General features: G+C 40.0%; 1 protein-coding gene across 1 annotated transcript in view; it reads right to left on the bottom strand.

Moving 5' to 3' along the window:
* Positions 1–21,207, bottom strand: part of PPP6R1 (protein phosphatase 6 regulatory subunit 1) — a 3,522,349-nt gene that overhangs the window by 677,892 nt on the left and 2,823,250 nt on the right. Inside the window, exon 19 of the mRNA XM_044059463.1 lies at positions 16,730–16,904. Within this exon, the coding sequence (XP_043915398.1) occupies positions 16,730–16,904 (175 nt within the window). The remainder of the gene's footprint in view (positions 1–16,729; positions 16,905–21,207) is intronic.

Genomic DNA, 21,207 nt, shown 5'->3' with positions numbered 1-21,207 from the left:
TTTATTGCTGAGGCCGGTAATGTTCAGTGTACCTGTGATGCACACTGCACTGTGAATAGGACAGTAGATGTAACTGTATTCTAAAGATGCTAGTGTTGTTGTCTTCACAAATGGAGAAATAGATCACCAGAAATATGTCCTGCAGCTTGCAACGTAGGCATCCTGGTGGTAGCTATAAATTCAGTGTAACAGTACAATGTCATGGACTCCAGTGAAAAATATCCAAGAGGAAACATGCAAAATCCAGAAGTGCCCTTAAAGAAGACAGACCTGAATACTAAGCCAGCAAGGACCTCTTTAGATGTTGCTTTAAGTCTAAAATTATGGTGATCCCCTGATGTATGCTAGTTATTCCTTCCAATTTCACTGTTTCTTCCACTAAACCAAAAGCTTTCAATGCTTTAATCTTAATTTAACAAATAACTATGACAAAAACATAAGGAGTCAGAAAACTCTTATAAGGAAGCAGGCTAGAAAGACTATAAACTGTGGAAAAAAAGGAGACTTTTTTTTAAAGGTCAATGTCATGAGGTTATTTTGAGGCTTACTGCCTTAATAATGATCTCTCTCTCGCTCTCTCTCTCTCTATATATATATATATATATATATATATATATATATATATATATGAACAGGAAGGTAGAACCACCTTCACATCACTACATCTCCATGAGGCAAACAGTAATTCTGGAAGCAGTCATAACTGCAGCTGGCTCTGGATATTAAGGATTTGGGTTTTGTTAGTCTGATTTTAACCTTCCTAGAAAAATGTGACTTGGCCACTTACATAGTGGGCTGAAATTTAAAAGTTTGCTTTCTATAAATGACTGTCTATATGTGGACTGATCCTGTGATTTTCAATTAAGTGCAGCTAATGAACTGAGCCCCCCCCCCCCCCCCAAAAAAAAAGATTTAGTGGCAGAACCTCCACACAAAATATCAGCAATGGGAGGCTGCACATATTTTCTACCTTCTTTGATTTCACAAATGCTACTTTAGCAGGCTGTTTAATCAGCAGTTACATTTAACTGAACAATTTGTTTTCTTTTAAAACACCTCTGTAGGGAAAATAACCTCTTTACAAACAACTAAATGGTGTTGAGAAAGGGCAATTTGTAAAAAAACAACCACAAACAACTTGCAGCAATCAGTCCGGGGAAACAGCCACCACCTTGGGGCAGAAGTGTAGATGAAACAGCTCACAATAAGGTACCAATCCTCAAGAAATAAAATTTATTAATGCCACAAATACAGTTTAACATTGAGTGTGACAAACTTACTATGATGTTTCTTGAAAGGGGTTATCCCATCTCTTTAATTAATTCAGTTAAGGGTGAAGTAATGCAAGCCAGAGCCACTAGATTCAGCCCCATTTTGGGTAAAGGGCGTTCAGATGTTTTGATCAACAAAGGGGATGTGGTTCCGGCTTTCAACAGTAGTCAACTTGTTTTTATCACTGAATTTAGTGCTAATGTTGGACAAGTTACTAACATTATAAATAAGGAATTGAAGTCCTTTCAAGATCTGACTGACATGGGCAATTTTAAGGACAAAACATTTAAAACTGTTTGGAAATTCACCAATTCCATCAGGGTGGACCAAGGAAGGGGACCTATAAGTGTGGACGGTGTCCCCAATGTAAATATATTGTTCATGATGATCATGTGTACTTGGAAGGTAGAAACAGGAGAATCACCTGTGTTAGATTTTATAATTGTCATTCTATTGGAGTCATTTATGTGGCAGTGTGCCAGTCTTGCCAGGCATTTTATGTCGGCAAGACCGAGAGGCAGCTTAGAAAACGTGTGTATGAACACTATTATGATATACAAAAATTTAACATTAAAAATGCACTTTATAGACATAATACCACCTGTGTAGGAGCAATCTTTTTGTTTTTTGTCCTTGATTCAGTCCCCAGGGATGTCAGGGGTGGACATTGGGAAGCTAGGCTGGCCCATCGGGAAACATATTGGCAGATTCTTTTAGATTCTAATAGATTCCCTATCCTTAATGATTCTATTTCAATAGTACCTTATTTGAAACTTAAGGCAGGGAGAATATAGGGAATTTTTGTTTTAACATTTATATGTTTTTTTGATTAAGTTATGTATATTAGTGCTTACATACTTGTTGTATTTGGTTATTTTGATGTTTTTAAAACATTTTTTATTGAGGTATAATTTAAAAAGAAATGTGTGTTTTTTATATATGTTATGCATTTTTACAGTATAAATACAAACACATATATTGTTTGTACATTTTTAAATATATATATATATATTTTTTAATATTCCATTTTCCTTGGTAGGAACATTGTGGCTTTAAACGAGAGCAATTAATTCCATCAATTGTTCAATTAACCTCAATGATGGGAGTATATATATGTGATTTTTTATGTATGGACTCTGTCTGATGAAGTCATTTTGTTGACGAAAACGTGTATTTATTTGTGGCGTTAATAAATTTTATTCCTTGAGGATTGGTACCTTATTGTGAGCTGTTTCATCTACACTTCTGCCCCAAGGTGGTGGCTGTTTCCCCAGACTGATTGCTGCAAGTTGTTTGTGGTTGGTTTTTACAGCGTTCTTCTTTCTTGTTCAATTTGTAAAAAAGATGACTCTTAACATTTGTTCTCTAGCATTACGATAAAGCTCAGTGGTTCTTGCAGATCTAAGTTCTATAACCTTTGACCTGTTTCATCTTTGTAGGTGAAAGCTTCCTTTGTGATTTGGTTAGATCCCTCAAGTCAGTGTGCTTGAATGTAGCTTAATACTGTTCTTGGGACATAAAAAAGTGCTCCGAAAGCAAATTTGATGAGTGCACCTTCAATCTCAAGTATGACAAAATTCAAATACTTGGATCTTGCAATGTGTTCCAGGTCACTGTCACCAGATGTCTCATGTGAAACGCTAAGGAGCGAGGTAGGTTCTTAGTCTGACATTGGAAATCTGCCTTTAAGAAGCATCTCCTTAAACATCACAACATCAAATGGGCATAACCTGGAGAAGCTCTGCTCTCATCAACAAGCCTAATCAAATGTGTTTTGCTTCAGAAAAGTCCAGGGTTGAGAAATCTAGGGAGGGGGTCCTTAATTCTGATATTAATAAAAGTAGGATTCACCACTTCAACGTGACAGTTTTGTCTGTAAGTTATTCCTTCCAGGGCTGGTCTATTTCCTCAAATCTCCACAGTAAAGTCTTCTGATCATTGCTTAAAATGTGGTTATTACATGTTAGTAACTGAATCTACCTGCTGCTTTTCTCCTCAGACAATCCCAGCAGTCTGTCGGAAACTGATCCCATCTACATGCAATGGAATCTATCAGCTGGTCCTGGGTGCCAAAGGAAAAAAGTTTAAAGTTCATCCAGTTAGCTATGTCTCTCTTCCAGTCATCTTAAATGATGACAGAGTGCTGTATGGTCAAGCATCAGCCAGGAAAAAAAAAAAACTTAAGGGTGCCCATCACCTTCTTCACCTCAGTCATTCTAACTGTAGGAGTTAAAAAGATATTTTGAAAAGAGGACTGCATATTAGAATATAGAGTCATTTAAGTGCTATTTTTTTTCTTCTTCTTGCTAAAGTCCCAGGACTGAGGCTGCATCACTTCCACCCAAGGATCAAACCTTTGGAGATGGGCTTTCAGGAAGACTTAAAAACAAAAAAATAGTGTGACAAAGACCCAAGGAATTTTAGACTGCCAAGTATCCTGAACATATGGAGTGCCTTCTTCCCTTCCAACCAAATCTAGGTGGCTTTTTCTAATCTTCCAATTGCTGCAAACTATATATAACAAGGAGGAAAGCACCAGACAAGGTGCAAAGCTATGTTTCTACAGTGGGCTTTGAACATCTGTTTAGTGCTTTTGATACCTCAGTTACCTCTTCCCGCCCAGAAATGGAAACCAAGTTGCTAAGATGATTTGAGATAAAGACTAAACTCGTATTAAGCCTGCTGGACACCATATGTCCTTTGCATCTAACCCAACAATGGTGCATATTTCTCACGAACAGCTAGCCTGTAGTGAACTGTCTGCGGAGGCAGATATAAAGAAAAAGCTGCTAATAAATATACAAATCAAAAGGTCACCTTTGTGTACCTTGTATGACACAATTGACTTAGAGGAAAGGGTTTTATCATCTGAGATGGTTCTTCATTGGAAACAAAACACACAAAAATGTTACTGTGCTGCTACAATCTGATGCACAGATCCTTCTTTAAGCAAAATTTAATGAAATGTCATGGTGATATAGACTGCCTAGCAAGTAACTAATCCTAAAAAGAAGCCATAAAAATATGGTATCTAGTTGCTTCGTTACAGTCTGTCTCACTAGGACTGGATCAAGCAGGCAACTTGCACAAACAACCAAGACTTATCACACGGTTTGCAATCTTAGAGCACGTTATATTAAAGGTGTGCATGGGGTACAAACTCAAACAAGTGAATGCAGCACAGACACCTCGAGCCCACAGCCCCCACCACCAACATTTTGACAAGTTGTCCATTTGGACTTTTGGTTGCAACTAAACAGTTTGTGATACAATTTTTTTTTTTTTTTTTGCAATAAAAAGGAATGGCCTTCACAGTGCACAGCTAGGAGACACACTAGTCACTCGGCATTAGGAGTACTATTTAAACAAATCCAATAAAACAGACTACTCTTTTGTGGCACTCCCATCTCTAAACATACTTCTGTAAACTGTATTTTTTAACTCTTTTTCTTGGATTTTACTCTACTACTTGCCAAACAGTTAAAGACTCAGAACAGTCTTTGCATAAATCACCCACTAGCAGAGTACAAAACTTGAAAATAAACATGTGCATCATTCCTTGGGAGGACTGAAGCCTTTGTCTTTTTCTGAAAAGATTTCAAGTCTGCATAAACTAAAAAATGTCTGGTGATTTCCTGATGGGTGAGTAAAGTAAACCTATATTTTATTCTCTGTGACTGATAGAGCTGCTTTCTCTTTTACCTATTTCAATTTGTTTTTGTTTTAAGAAATCTGCTTGGCCTGGTGTTTTTGTTCTATGTGAGAGACAGACACTTAAATAATCTAGTCTGCACATTTCACATGTTTTAGTCATTGGTTAAACTCTCTCTTGAGTGATACTTAAATACACAGTGAAATTCTGGGCCTTTGTCTATGAAAAGATTTCAAGCCGGCATAAATTAAAGCATTGCTGGTGATTCTCTGCTGGGTTTTACTACTCACCATCCCCTTTGTTGATCTGCTTTTTAAACCCGGTGATTTTAAGCTGCCCACCTCTACTGTAAGCTTAATAAGCTCCTCCCTTTCTATACTGCTGTTGATATAATACAGTTGCGTAAAATCTTACCATAACAGTAGATCAGCTGTTGATCACGTCACTGTTGCAGCACTCATTACAATAGGGATCTTCTACCAACGTTCGGCCAGTATACCAAAGCCTTTAGGTTGCTTTAAGGTACGCTGTACATCAGCACGTATACTCCTTGTGTTATGTAGGGCATAAGGGTGATGTCCGGATGTACCATCCTCAAAAATGAGAGCCCCAGTAGGAACGCCAGTCCAAGGAGTAGAGACGTAATCAGTACATCCAGAAGAAAAATGGACCAGGGGGCAGAGGGAAGGAATGAATACTACAACAGTGAAGAGAAGGACATCTACAGTTACAGTAAGATTTTACACAACTGTACTATGTCCTTCCATTTCACTGCTGCAGAATTCATTACAATAGGGAGAGTGGCAAATCTCAGGAAGAATAGAGGGAGAAGGAAGGACCAGCAAAGCTCTCTAGGAAGGCATGAACAATGGCACCAGCAAAACCAGCTCTAGCTATGGAAGTTCCATCTAACTTGTAGTGTTTGGTAAATGTATGGATTGAAGTTCAGGTAGCTGCCTTGAGAATAGAGTTAATACCTAAACCCTTGAAAAAAGACCAGAGGAAGCCACAGCTCTAGTAGAATGAGCCTTAACAGAAGAAGGAAGGCTATTATCATGAAAGGAATAACATAAAGAAATGGCTTTAGAAATCCAAGATAAAAATACTTTGCTTAGACAAAGCCAATCCCAAGGACCCAAGACGAAAGGAAACAAAAAGCTGATCAGATTTACAAAAAGTCTTAAGTCTTATCTAAATAAAATCTGAGTTGTCTAACATCCAACATGTACAGCACCTTCTCACTGGCAGATTGTGGAGAAGGAAAACAATTGGCAAATGAACAGACTAAGTGACAACTCATTTACCACCTTGGGCATAAAAGAAGGATTAGGAAGAAGGGACACCCAGTCCTTATGAAACACCAAAAAAGGAGGACAAACCATAAGGGCGTGAAGCACAGACACCAGTCTGGCAGAAGTAAAGGCTAACAAAAGTACAGTCTTCTAGCAGCAATGTTGTAAGGAAGCTGAGGCTACAAACTCAAAAAGAGCCTGGGTCAATTTTTCTACAACAAAATTAAGATCCCAGGGAGAAGAAACAGGCTTCCTGAGAGGCCTAATATGAAGGACACCTTTAAGGAATTGTCTAATTTTTAATCTAGAAGCGAAAAGAGGTGATAAAGACAGACAAGCAGAAATAGCTGATAAGTTGGCCTTAACAGAAGAATAGGCCAACCCAGCACTGAGCAGTTCACACAGATAAGACAAAACCAAAGGAACATCCACAGAAAGTGGATCCAGGTTACAAGAAAGACACCAAATAGAAAACTTCTTCCATTTGGATAAGTAGGATTTCCTAGTACTGGGTTTCCTGGCTTCCTGCAGGACCCTAAGCAGATCCTCAGAAAAAAAAGGTATCTATGAAGAATCAAAATCTTGTCTGTCACCCATGGATGAGAGATCTCTTGTCTTGTGTGAGAAGGTCCACCCTGTGAGGTAACTTGTGACGACTGCCCCTGGTTAAATGCAGAAGAGGGAATCGATGCAGTCTTGGTCAAAAGGGAGTCTCCAACAAGATTTTGGAAGTATTCTGTTGTATTTTGAACATGACCTTTGGAATGAGGAGAAGGGGAGGAAAGGCATAAAGAAACACCCCCTTTCAAAAAGAGACCACCCAATTTCCAAACCAGAAGACTTAGGACTCTGGCACAAAATAGAGGAAGTTATCTTTCAGAGGATAGGCAAAAAGATCTATTTGAGGAGTACCCAACTGGTGAACAAAGTCCAGAAACACATCCCTGTGAAGCATCCAATCATGGGATTGAGTTATGGATCTGCTCAGACAATCTGCCCCAATGTTCTGACATGAGAGAATGTAGACTGCCTGAAGTGTCACTTGACAATGGATAGCTAGTTCCCATACCAGGAAAGCTAACTGGCAAAGAAGATAAGACCTTGTCCCCCGTCCCCCTCATTTGTTGACATACCACATCACTGTGGTATTGGCTATAAACACCTTGAGAAGATAGGATAAAAGCCCTGATGGGTCAGTAGTAGTAGTGCTCTCATTTCTTTTGACACTGATATGCTCTTTTTGTTGAAGAGACAACCAGACTCCCTGCAGCTTTAGGGATCTGAATGCTGCTCCCCATCCCACATCTGAAGCGTCTGTGAACAGCTCCTGTAAGGGAAGAGGTGGATGAAAAGGGAGCCCTGGATTGAGAGTCAACTGCTGAATCCAACAATGAAGTTCCTGCTTGAGACATGGAAAAAGGGGAACTAAAATTCAAGGAGATGAGAATGCTGAAGCCAAACTGACTTTAGAAATCAATTAAGTTTTCTCATGTGGAGTTTGGCAAAAGGGAGCATAGGAATGGTGGAAGCCATGAACCCCAGATCTCTCAGAAATTCCATGGATGTTACTGAAACCAGAGGAAGAAGGGATTGAAAAAAGGAAATGAAGCTAGGGCCTTGGGAGGAGGCAGTGATGCCAGCATAGGAGCAGTCGGGATCCTGCACCCGAGATAGACATGCTCCTGAGAAGGAATCAGAAGGGACATTTTTGAAATTTATAAGTGAACCCCAGGTTCTGCAAAAGGGAAACAGCAAAATGAAGATTTTGCAACAGATCTCTGGAGAGGATGCCTGAAACAGGAGGTTGTCCAAGTGGGGAAAGACTTGGCTCCCCCTTAGCCTACAAAAAGTAATTACAACAGCGAAGCATTTGGTGAATACCTAGGGGGCAGCAGAAAGGCCAAAGGGCAAACCAGAGAAATGAAAATGTCAGAAAGCAACAGAGAAAAGTAAAAACCTCCTGAAAAGGGAATGGATTGGGATATGAAGATAAGCATCTACGAGGTTCACAGACACCATATAAGCCTGAGGTAGCAGAAGATGGAACAAGGTCTGAAGGGACAACATACAAAAAGAGGGGACCTTTAGAAAGATGTTTAGATGTGAGAATCCAGAACAGGTTTCCACGTGTCCTCTTTCCTGGGCACTACAAATATTCTGGAATAAAACCCCATCCTCCTTTGAGAAACTGGAACTTCCTGAATAGTTCCCGACTCAAGAGATCCCAAAGCACCCATGGAAAGAAAGGCAACTGTTCCTGAGAGAGCTAAGGAATTCCCGTAAAAGGGGGAAGAAATTTCCAGACCATGAAATAGCCTTGGCAGATAATGGACAGAACCCAGGAGTCTTGAGTAATCTTTAACCAAACAGGAAGTGAAAGGGACAAATGAAGTACTTAAAGAGGAATGTGGCTGAGAAGAACAGGATAGTCAGATGTCACCTGTTTTTTCAGAAAATGTCTGGGTAGCTTTAGCTGGAGGAGTGCAATTCCCACCCTTCTTACCTTTGGGGCGGGGGAGGGCAAGACTGCCTGCAAACAAAGGCTGGCTTATTGGGGTAATTCCTCTGAAATTTAGGTAAAGAAGAAACAAAAGCATGTTTAAGTTCCTGAAAGGGCTAGCCCTTATCCTGAAGAGACTTAAACAAATCAGCAACAGCTTCATCAAACAAGTGTTTGTTGTCCACAGGAGCATCCATCAACTTAGTCTTAATATCATCAAGCAAAGGTTGAAACAGAAGCCATGAATATTTCCACATTACAGAACCAAAGGCAGCAGCCGTAGAAGAAGCCTCTGTTGTATCATAACTACACTTAATAGAATGGTGAGCCACCTGGGATGAAGTCCTTAACAGGGAAAGAACAGAAGTCTTCCCTTCAGAGTCAGAAATATCAGAAATTACCTGACAGGCCTGAGAAAGAAGGGACAAAATGTACCTGGACATATGGGTCTGAAAACTACAGCCCTAGAAGCTAAGGTAGCAGTGGTATAAACTTCTTACCTAGCCTTTCCATATTTCTGCTATCTTTATCAAAAGGAAGTAACTTAGTAGAAGGCAGCACCTGATATGGCTTAAGCCACAGACACCACAGAAGGGGCTGAAGGATACCTACACAGAAATTTACAGTCCTCAAGCACTCTATAAAACCTAGCAGGGGGCTGGGAATCAGGAGCCTTATAGGCCACAGAAAAGGCATCCAACAAAGTAGTCAAAGCAGGAGAAACAGCAGAAGGTCTAGGAGAGTTCATTTGCAGCAGCTCATAATACCTCTTCTGTGCCTCAGAAACCTGAGCATAATCCCATTTAAAAAAGTCCATCATTCTAGAGATTGCATCCCCAAAATAAATTTCCTCTAAAGGAGTGTCAGGGCTAGTATATTTCTCTTCTTCAGCCCTATCGTCTAAAGGAGAGAGAATATGAGATGAGCATGCAAGGGATATCTCATCGGAATCCACCTCCTCCTCAGAGGAATCCTGTTCCCTGGGTCTTTTAAGGGGAGTATATAACCAAGAGAGAGCTGGAACAGTCTCTCCCTGAGGAAGTTTCAAAGCCATCAAAGCATTAATCAACCCCCGAGTGAAATTTTGTCATTCACACTGCAGAGCCTTAAAAGCTGGAGAAACATGCTTAGTCTTATGCTTTTTCTACAAGGAAACGTTTGCCTTTTAGAACGTAGAAGGCTCAGACCCTGGATAGCATTCAATAACAGTAGTCAGGACGACTTCTCTGACCAAAATTTGAAGAACACCCCTAGGCTCCTCAGAAATAATCAGCCACGGTTCCCCATGAATGTTCAAAGAGAACATCTGCAAGGCCTCCAAGGATGTGCTTAAAGCTGGATACACTCTGGCTTCTAAAATGGTCATGGCAGAAAAATCCAATGCTGAAGCCGGGTGATCATCCAGGCTTTCACTTGCCTTTGGAGTGATGTCCGGTGGAGGGCGAGCAGCATAAGAATCAGTCCTAGATTTCGTCACCTTCTTCTTCATGGCCAGCTGACCCTCAGAGTGGGAAATTCCTTCCATTGTGTCTTTCACTAAAAGATTAAGACACTAATTCTCTAAATACAAGGTGAAAGAAGACAGCCAACTACGGAACATCTTAGGAACAAAGGTCTGACAAATTCAACAGGAAGTATGGCTGTGGGAAGCACCAAGACAAAACAAGCACAGCTCATTGACCATCTATATGGGTAATCTATCTCCCACACTGGCATTCATCCTTCCTGGATGGCATGAAACCTCACAAGCAACAAAAAACAAAGGGAAAAGATAAGATACAAAAGCCCCAATTAGGCACTTACTGAAACACCTTGGTGAACCAGCAATGGAACGGGCATTCAGACCAATGATCAAGAGATGGTGTTCGGACTGGTGGCAAAGAAGTTCTGAGGATGGCACATCCGGACATCACCTTTATGCCCTACACTAAGTGAGGAGCATGTGTCTGACAGACGGTGTACCTCAGAGCAACCTATAGGCTTTGGTATACTGGCTGGACATTGGGCCACCCTTGGCACGGGATCCCTACTGTAATGAATACTGAAACAGTGAAATGGAAAGACGTCTTTAACTATTTATTTGCCTTTCCTTGTGCTTATATTGAAAAAGTGCATTTTGCCTCTTCTTGTCTGTTCTTCTGATTTACTTGATCTGAATTAATTATCTAGCTAGCTATTGGATAAAGTAGTGCACTTTTACACTCTATCAAGCACTTATTTTTACATCAAGAGGTCAGTGAATTTTCCATCTAGTGCACTCGGTGGTAGCATGGTCTGTTTAAGCTGGGGAAACACTTGAGATTTCTGTACATAGTTTTATTGGCTGGAGGGCTTATTAATCAGCTTATCTTGTTTTTACTGTCTTTATAAATTCTGTACAATTGAGTGGCTCTTGGCTCACTTATACAAAACAAACTACTTTTACTGAATAATTAGACTTTTATCTGTAGTTTAAAGCACTCTCCTCTATCCATACCTTTTAAGTTTGTTTGTGGTAGCACTTTGTATATTTTAAGTTTGTTTGTAGTAGCATTTCACTTCGCACACTCCTTTACTGTGCTTTTACGCAAGGAGGACTAGTGGGAGTAGGTATTTACCTGGTCTATCAGAGCTGGGAAACACATAAAAGGGCTCCAAGTATTTTTTGTACTTCTCTTATATACTGTGACTGTACTTCAGCAGTTTAAAAAAACTGTATTGTCTGCTGCTGCTTTACACTGTACTACATTGTATCTGTTAGTTGTAGGGCTATTGTACGTAGTTTGTGTGGACTTGTTACACTTGGACTTCAAACCAGCTACTCTAAATTAAGAAGGTGTTTTTCTGCACCCTTGTGGCAGAAGTGTGCTGATCTAACTTGTCTGAGTTGGGGACTGCTGGTGGAAGGCTTATTGTGTGCTTTCCTGATCAGTAGTTAGCTTAAAACTTGTTTCTCTTTGGTTGTATTTAAGCCTCGCATTTACGCGGGCTTTGGCAGAGATACTCGGAGCTGCTAGTCATTTGGTGACTTTGCTACTGATTGCTGAGAATCTGCTTTCACCTGGAGCAATCCAGTACTGAAAAGACAAAAATATTTTTATGAACTTCTCGTGTATGCTGTGACTGTATATCAGCAGTTTCAAAAAAATAACAAATTGCACCGTCTGCTGCTGCTTTGCACTGTACTACATTGCATCTGTTAGTTGTAGGGGTATTGTAGGTAGTGTGTGTGGTTTTGTTCCACTTTTGCTCCAAAACCATCTATTCTACATTAAGAAGGTGTTTATCAGCACCCTTATAGCAGATGCGTGCTGATCTAACCTGTCTGAGTTGGGAGATTGGTGGTGAAAGGAAAGGCTTACTGTGTGCTTCCCAAATTGGTAGTTAGTTTAAAACAACTTGTACTTAAGCCTTGCGTTTGTGCGGTGCTGCTCTTTGTTCAGCAGCAGTTAGCAGTGTCCTGTAAAGATGCAAAAGCCTAGAAGCTCAGTTTTTCCTTAAACAGCTGTCAGTGAAACCCTTCCAAGCCCTTCTGCCACTCGAGAGCAACTCAGCTGCGAACTGAGCAGCACTGCCTTACTGATCAACCTTCGCCTACACAAAGTATAGGTCCCTCTTGTAGTCAATGCTAACAGCACAGCCCTGTCAAATTAACCCATTCCTTTCCCTAATAAAACTTAACAGTAAGAACCCGCTATCATAGACGGGCAGTTTCCTACCATCTCACTGGCCAGCCTAATAGACATGCACATCTGCAGGCAATATAGCAATTCTCTCATATATACTGAAAGCCGCTTACTCTAGAAACAAAAACTTTATGGAAGAGATGTAGTTACACTATAAAAGTGGAGGCAAGACTCCCACATAAGGACAAGTCAAATGTCAAACAGTCTGTCAGTACACACACACTTCCCACACTAGATAAGGACATGACACATAAACCCACATATGTGGAGGTACTCACTAGCAACTAACCAAAAGATTAGAGGCCTCCCAAATGGAAACTACTTACATAAGCAACAATGCAAAAAACAATTACAACACACACACACGTCTCAACAAATAAGTCCATAAGGCATTACACCACACAATCTAATGTACTGGTCACAGGTGACTCCATTGCGAGACACACGGATGTTCCCCTCTTCAGGCTGGATAAGGATCAGGTTACAGTTAGCTGCCTGTCAGGTGCCAGGAACGTCAAGCCACTCAAGCACTTAAATCACTCAACCACAAGTACCTCACTGGACTACATGAAGAGAGTACATGACTGAACTCTCAGACTGTGTGTCATAGGCAAATATAAGCCTAGCCTTAAGCAGCATTCTAACTTCTCCAAGGAAGATGCCACAACACAAAGAAAAAATGATTGACTTTAAAAACTGGCTTAGTTTCTGGTGTCAGTCCAAAGAGATCCAACATCTGTCAGCCTGGGAGGACATGGTCGACAAGCCGAGCTGCTTTGCCAGAGATGATCTGCACCTGACTCCTCTAGGCTTTCGGATACTGGCAAAGCATTATCCACCCCTATTGTGCCTTTTCTTTTAGGCAGTATCAATTAACCAACCTCCCAATGTGACAAAATCATCTCTAGATACTCAAGGTGCTGCTGCTTAATGCTAGGATTCTAAACAAGAAACTGCATTCCCTGGAAGCACTCCTCACTTTGGAAGATGCTGATGTCTGTGCAGTCACTGAGACATGGTTCACAGGTGCAGAAAGCATCTTCACTAAAGATAAGTACACCTGGAGACTGGTCAAACAGTATGACTCTCTTTAGCTACTCCATGTCGAATTAACGATAGGTAAAGCCCCCTACCACATTATAACAAGCTACAGGCCCCCTATCATGAAAAAAGGAATACCTGGACTTACTGAAGTCACTTGCCATACCACCCAACACCTTAAACATGGGTGATTTTAATTAGCCTACCATCGAATGGGAAACATGCATAATCACAAACATGCTGGCTCAGAGGTTCTTGAACTTTGTCCGTGCAAGGTTCTTGAACTTTGTCCGTGCAAATGCTCTGAAACAGCTAGCCAGCACACCCACAAAGGACACACATGTCCTGAACAAAGCACTCATTAACATGGAAGAGCATTGCACCCCCCCCCCCCCCATGTGAAATCCTCCCTGGTAAGATCAGACCATAAATCAGTCTCATTGTATGAAATTATAAGACCAGATACCTCATCAAGCTCAAGAACACTTAAGAATTTTTCAAAGACAAATTACTTCCTACTAAGTGATGGTATAAGATGTTTCAAAGTCCTGTCAAACACAGATAACACAGACTCCTATGCAGAGGTGTACACCAATGCCCTGTATAACCATTTAAGCAGTTGTACAGAATCGGCTGAACCTGACCGGATTAAAACCAGGTCTTGCTGAAAAAACAAGGCACCCTGGTGGACTCCTAATATAAACAGGCTACACAACAAGAGAAATAAACTAATATCCAGGAACAAGAGGGAACTGGCTCAGCAGAGGAAGAAATCCCTCTCTAGCTTAAACAAACAAATTAGAGATCTTGTCAAGTCCTACAAAGCTAATTAGTAGCAAAAATACCCTCCCCTAGCTAAGGATAATCACAAGGCATTCTTTAACTACATCCGAAATCTAAAAGGGAATACGCAGCTATGCAATGAAGTGGTTGGGATGACACCACCAATACTCAACTGGAGGTAACGGCCAACCTGTTAGTTGAAGGATTTGCAACAAACTTCACCCCCTTCCCCTCCAGTCATCCCCCAAAGTATCCCTGCGACCATTCCTCAGCCTATTATCTCAAGAAAGCAGGTCATCTTGGCGCTCTCCAAGACCAAAAACATGGCAACAATGGGGACCAGACAACATCCCAGGTTGCCTTTTAAACAACTTAAAACATGACCTAGCACACTCGCTTGGATCCCAGTTTATCCACAGCTTACAAACTGGCTATGTTCCTGCAGAATAGAGGACAGCAACCTTAATCTCTCTGCACAAGAGGGGACCCATCAACTGATCCTGGGAATTATAGGCCCATAAGCTTGACTAGCCTTACCTGCATGGCCACAGAAAGAATCATTATGGGCCTTATTAACAAGGACATATGGAATCCCCAAACTCTGGACCCAACCCAGTTTGGATTCATTAAAGGTAGATCATGCCTGTAAAACACACACAACTTATTTGAGAATGTCACCAAGGCCCTGGATGAGGAAAAGACAGCACATACTGATTATCATGACCAAGTTAAAGCATATGACACAGTAACCCACTCGGGTATTACACAGAAACTCTCCCAATTGGAAATTAGTCCCTACATTACTAGATGGGTAGCCAATTGGTTCAACAATAGGATACATACTGTCAAGGTGTGTGACTTCACCTCTACCAAAAGACCAGTCACCTGTGGCATACCACAGGGTTCTGCTGGCCCCCTTACTGTTCAGAATTTATTTCTCAAAAGTCTATGCAAACTTGGACAGCCTGTGGCTGACCAACAATGCTGAAGATTGCAAACTGGGAGCAATCACTGAATCCCCCAACAATGTTAACATACTGCAGACATGGTTAACGCAGACAAACGACTGGTGCCAAAGCCATGGATTAAAGCTAAATGCAAAAAATGCATTGTTATTCAGTTTGAGAATGCTGACATCCCTGCTAATTACATTACAGACAGCACCCTCTAAATGTAGACTCAGTGATACATGATCGGAGTACTCAGGTTGATAGCAATCTGACCTTTAATCAACACGTATCCACAGTACTAAAGAAAAACTCCTACGTGGCACATCTTATAAGTAAAGGCATCACATCTAGATCTAATGATGTTATAATCCCATTATAGTCGGCCCTCAACAGACCAATAATTGAGTTCAATGCTCCCTTTTGCAGACACCTCACCAAACACCTGTAACAACTGGAAAAAACAAAAAGGTTTCTCACCAAGAAATTACAGGTTCACAAAACAAGTCTTATGTGGAAAGACTGAAAGCCTTGTTACTGTATTCTCCCTCCTACTGGCTGCTAAGGGGTGACCTGTGTTTGGCTTACAGGGCAGTCACTGACTTGGCCCTGACTGAAATGCTGCACATTCATATATCAAACTGCATGAGGGTCACTCGCTCCACGGATCTTTGATCTAGCCTCTCACATGAACAGGCCAAGCTGGAGGGATAGATATACCTCCCAGAGACTGCCACTTCTGTGGAACAAGCTTGCAATTCACATGAAACAGAGCCCTTCCCTGACTCTCTTCAAATGCAACCTAGATCAATGTATGGGTGACTGCTAATTCACTCCTGGGGTGGTGCCCATGTCCCTACTGGACAGATGAAGTCATTATTAACTACCATAGAACTTTACCTCTGCGAACTTCACTCACTTAACCACTGACAACTGAGGCAACTCAGGATAAATATGGCTAGGCTTGTAAGGGCTCTAGGGCCATTAGCCTAGTAACCTATGAACAAAGTCAAGCATTTTCACACTTAAGTAATAACAGCAAAACATGACAATCACCATGGAGTGCCTTATATCTAATTCAAGTGCATAGCCAAGATTTTTGGAACTGTACACCAACATCCTAAATGTAGTCCCCATATTCCAATACTGCAGCTCCTACCTCACATAACTTGCTGGCTTTAGCCAAAACAAAAAAAGAGAAACAGAATATGCTTAAAAATTACTTAAATGTTAGCACATCACAATGTGCAAAATAAAAAGTAAAAAACATGTCATGTGTATGCCTAACTACACCCAAGTTGTTATTGTGCAATATAACTTTCTAATTAAAGAATCCCTTTAAGCCTGATCTAGGCAGAACAGCTTCTCAGCAAATATTCAAGTACATTAAGTTTCAATATCCAGTTTATAATATTGTACTTAGCAACAAAGCTAAACTCATTAGTACACCAGTGCCATCAAGTTCACCTGCAGCTGAGTAAAGAAAGTACTTAGGAAAAATGAAACCTTAACAAAACAGCAGGGCTAACAAAAAGTGAGTTACCAGTAAGCATGAAATATTGTGCATTTTTATCTACCTGGCCTCTGTCGGCAACGTTGTAAAAACAGCCCAGCCCTCTCCTTGATCAGTGGAGGAGCTGGACATTGAGGTATCCCACAAACTTGAACCAGAATCTGCTACAGTGAGGCAGACAGCAGCTGAGGACTCCGTATCCATAGGCACGGCATCAAAATGTGCAACCCAGCCATGATCTGGAGGACAAAAAAGAAATGAATAATTAGAATTCTGATTAAAATGACATTATACACAGGTCTCAGTAGAAGTGATGGCTCTTGATATTCCTACACCTCCTTAACTCTTAACACTTGACATAGTTGACAAGAGGTCATTCCCTCCCACAAATAAATTCTCTGAATAGACGGATGCTTATGAACTTGCTTACTACACACAAAAAATGGCTGCAGCTTACACTATTATGTCATAAAATTCATTACACTGTACTCTGGTTTGACTGTTAAACAAAACAGCATGCTATAATGGCTTGGAACACCTGGAAATGCAGCAAATTTCTTTAACTGCCATTTTTTCCTTTTACACTTGTTTCTTCATTGCTGCACTGAAGTCACTCTTGTAAAATTGCTCTAGATATTGTGGGATTACCCCCCCGTTTAACAAAATTAAATAAAATAGTTACTTTCCGAGCAACTAGTCAAAGGTCAGTTCTTCAAATGTATCGAAGTAGAGTCTACAATCTTAAAAATAGATTTCTAGTGGCACATCATTTCTTCCTGCGTACTGCAGCAAACTATTACCATCTCTGACTAATCAAAATTGGCAGCAATGGTCATGACCTCCATGAATATGGATATTCAGTCTTAAGTAGCTGTTCTTCACAAAAACATTTGACAAATCACCCATATCTTCCTTTCAGAATGAACAAGAAAACCTATAGCACAAGGACTTCCAAGATGGCTGCACAAATGAGTAACACCTTAATTTCATCTCTCCCGGTGTTCAAATGGAAACTCAGAAAAGTCAGCCAGTGAATTTGTCTTTTTGGGTACATTTCAGTAACTGGCTAAAAGTGTACTGCCTGGATGCCAGCAAAGAAAGGAAATTCAGAGAATCTGAAAGAAAGTCAATCACAAAAGGTGAGGATAAAACACTGGCTAGTAAGAATTCTGCAGCTGTTCAGCAAAAAGCTGTTCAAGCTCCAGCTTTGGTGCAAGACATGACTACCAGTAATCTAGAGGAAAAAAATAAGTCAAATGTGCTCACAGCTAAATAAAATAAACATTGAAGGAGGATATCAACTCAAATAACAAAATGCTTGAAAAATGGACGAAGCTTTAAACAGATATTCAGATGAGCTGATAAAACTGCAAAAATCGGGTTTATATCATATCGTCGAAGTAATAAAACCTGGACTGTTATAATATCGAACTCAAAACAGCAAACGCTGAAAATAGCGAAGCTGCAGAACATCGACTTCTTTTCTAGGGAAAGAATTTGGTGGGCTGTTTCTGCCACTTCACTATTTTCTCCACTGTGGTGCGAAGGTTACAGACTGGGTTAAGGTAAGTGTGCGAACGGACCGGGTTAAGGTGAGTGTGGGAATGGGATTACTTAGGGACCTTAAGGTTAGGGAGCAGGTAAGGTGAGTGTGATAGTTAGGGTTAGGGAGCAGGTAAAGTGAGTGTGCGATAGTTAGGGACCTTAGGGTTAGGGAGCAGGTAAGGTGAGCGTGTGATAGTTACGGACCTTAGGGTTAGGGAGCGGGTAAGGTGAGTGTGCGAAAGTTACGGACCTTAGAGTTAGGGTTTGGGTTAAGGTAAGTGGATAGATAATAGTGTATGTATGGTTTAGTGTAAGGTTATAAGTAGGAATTTAAGTGTATATGTGTGGATTACTTTTTTGGTGTGCTTGTGTTGTGTGTGTGTGTGTTTCTCGGAACCGCAAATTCTTTCCCTAGGAAAAATTTTGCTGTTTTGAGCTTTTGATTATATCACATTTCGAAATTCCAAGTTTGAGCTTATGGTGTTCGATATTTTGGGATTTCGATTGTGACATAAACCCCAAAAAATCACAGGCTGAAATGAAGAACAGGCTGCCTGAGTATGAGAATGCTCAAAAAGAGATTTTGCAAAAAATGGTAGAATTACAGGATATAGCACATCAGGAAAATCTGAGATTTTCTGCTGTACCAGAGAAACGGGAAGGAATAGACTATACTTATTTTATGAAAACACAAATAAGCAACTGGGAACAGCAGGAATTGTTAACTGAAAGGGCACATCATGAGTATGCTCCAAACTTGGCCACAAGAAAGCAGCCCAGACTTTTAATAGTAAAGCTGCAATCCTACCAGTGGAAAGAGTTGATTCTGACAAAACTGTGGAAGAAGGGCAAAGTACTAAAAGTGGGAGACAGTAGAATGTTTGTGGAAAATGACTACTCACTGTACACCAGGCAGAAGAGAAGTACATTTATTCCAGCAATCAGGGAGTGTTGAGAAGCAGGTGTAAGACTCAAGCTGCTGTAGCCAACTTTGTTCAGAATATTTTTCATGGAGGGTCAAAAACATTTTGATACGGAACATGCTAAGGAGGAAATACAAAAATTAGTCCAATAGAAAGTGAACTACCAAACAGAAAGGGATTCTGCTTCTTATTCTTCTGATTATAAAGCCCATACTGTCTATGCCAGTGAAACCTTTTCCAGTGCTTCAAAGGAAAATACTTGAGACAAAAAAAAAAGCACAAGAATTGAAGAACCAGGAGTACACTGAAAAAAAAGCAGCGACTGGAGTATGGGAGATAGAGATCAACAGGAAGAACACTAGCAACTCAGAAACTGATAAATAAGTGTGGGATTACAAAGCATTACATACACTTGTGAATTATTGTGGAATAAGAAAACCTGGAAATATTGGACTTTTTGACTTAGTTAAACTAGCAAGGGACACCAAAGCATATGCCCTACTGCATGTAAATTAATGTTTGGAAGAACATTAGGAGAGGAGAAGAGGAAGGAAGGAATTAACTGTAAGTAAAACAAAACATTGTTCTTAACAGTATTTTTATAATACATGGCATACACTGCATGCTATAAAGTAAAGCTTTTTCAGTTATTTTTGTGTGTAATATGGCTACTAAAGTAAACAGGTGCCTCTGTTTTTTTTTCCTTCTTTTTTTCTTCTTGTTCAGTTTTAAGAAATGCAAGCACCGCAATGTCAAAAAAGAAAGTCTGGACAAAAGAGCATAATGTAAGAAAAAAATGTTTTTTTTTCTTACTTTTGCATAGGGGAATGATTGGATTAAGCTCTTTTTCTTGATTACACAACATGTTTTACAGGTAAGCAAATAAATAAATTAATTAAAAAACAAAAAAAAAAAAAAAAAAACAATGAAAACAGTGAAAGGTTTCCCTCTAGCACATAAATGTTTATGGTGCAATATGTGTAGTAGAAGGCAACTGTGTATGTGGTTCTCATGTTTCTATGGAGATAATCTGATAAGGGGCAATAAAAATAGAATACTTTCTTTCAATGGCTAGGGGATGCTGCTTTCTGAAAGTATTCAAGTTGTTTTTACAGCTGGGAAAGGAATAAAGATAAAACAACAACAGAGCACTCAGCAGAAGTATAAGCCTGTGAGTGAGACTGTCAACCTGGGACAACTGTTTCTATTAAGAAGGTTAAAGTTCATTATTTGAAGATGTACGTAGTTTCGTGTGTTAGTATTAATAGGTTTCGGGGTGTTCTGGAGGCGAGTCTTTTTGCTTGAGGGTTTTCATTAAAACAAAACGTTTTTTAAGATGTGACAAAGGTTCAAATGGATTATGACAAGAAACAACTGTATAAAAGATCAAACCCCCAAACAGTGGTGCATGCATTTAACACAAAAGTTGAAACTAGACATTTAAAAAACTGTTATATGTAACAGGTGGAAGTAACTTATCATAATTACATTCACTGCATTATCTTTAAATGTGAATTATCTTACAGATATGTACAAAAAAGAGAGTAGTGAACTATATTAAAAATGCAGAGTCCAAATAGCTATGCTACAGGAGACTCGTTTGGAAAGAACACATTATGTGAATTTGACAAAGAAATAATCTCAGGATGATTATTCAATAGAATAGCTAGGACAAAAAAAAAGGAAAGCACTTATATTAACTGCTAGAAGAGTTCCGAAAGCGATAGAAGAGAGAAAAAAAAGATAATGATTCTAGGTTTATATTACTATGGGGATACTGGCAAGGGAGGACTATGCTGGCATGTATTTATATTCCACCTAAAACTGCTACAATGGAACTTAAGAAATTCTGTGAGAAATAATCAGCTTTTCAGCAGGAACTGTTACTTACAGGTGGGGACTAGAATTTGATTTGCAACAGTGAGGATGTTATCTGAGGGGGTCCAGAAGGGAAACAATAACAAAACTGGTTAGACTTTTGAAGAAATTTATGGAAATATTTGGTATGAAAGATGTGACTTCAGTAGTAGGAGTTTACGGAGAATTTACATATTATTCCCAAAAATACAAAAAC

This window comes from Protopterus annectens, chromosome 17.part0, assembly GCF_019279795.1.
Source record: "Protopterus annectens isolate FY-2018-M chromosome 17.part0, PAN1.0, whole genome shotgun sequence".
NCBI lineage: Eukaryota > Metazoa > Chordata > Ceratodontiformes > Protopteridae > Protopterus > Protopterus annectens.
Note: the sequence above shows the minus strand (reverse complement) of the source record. Positions and strands in the feature narration are given on the sequence as shown.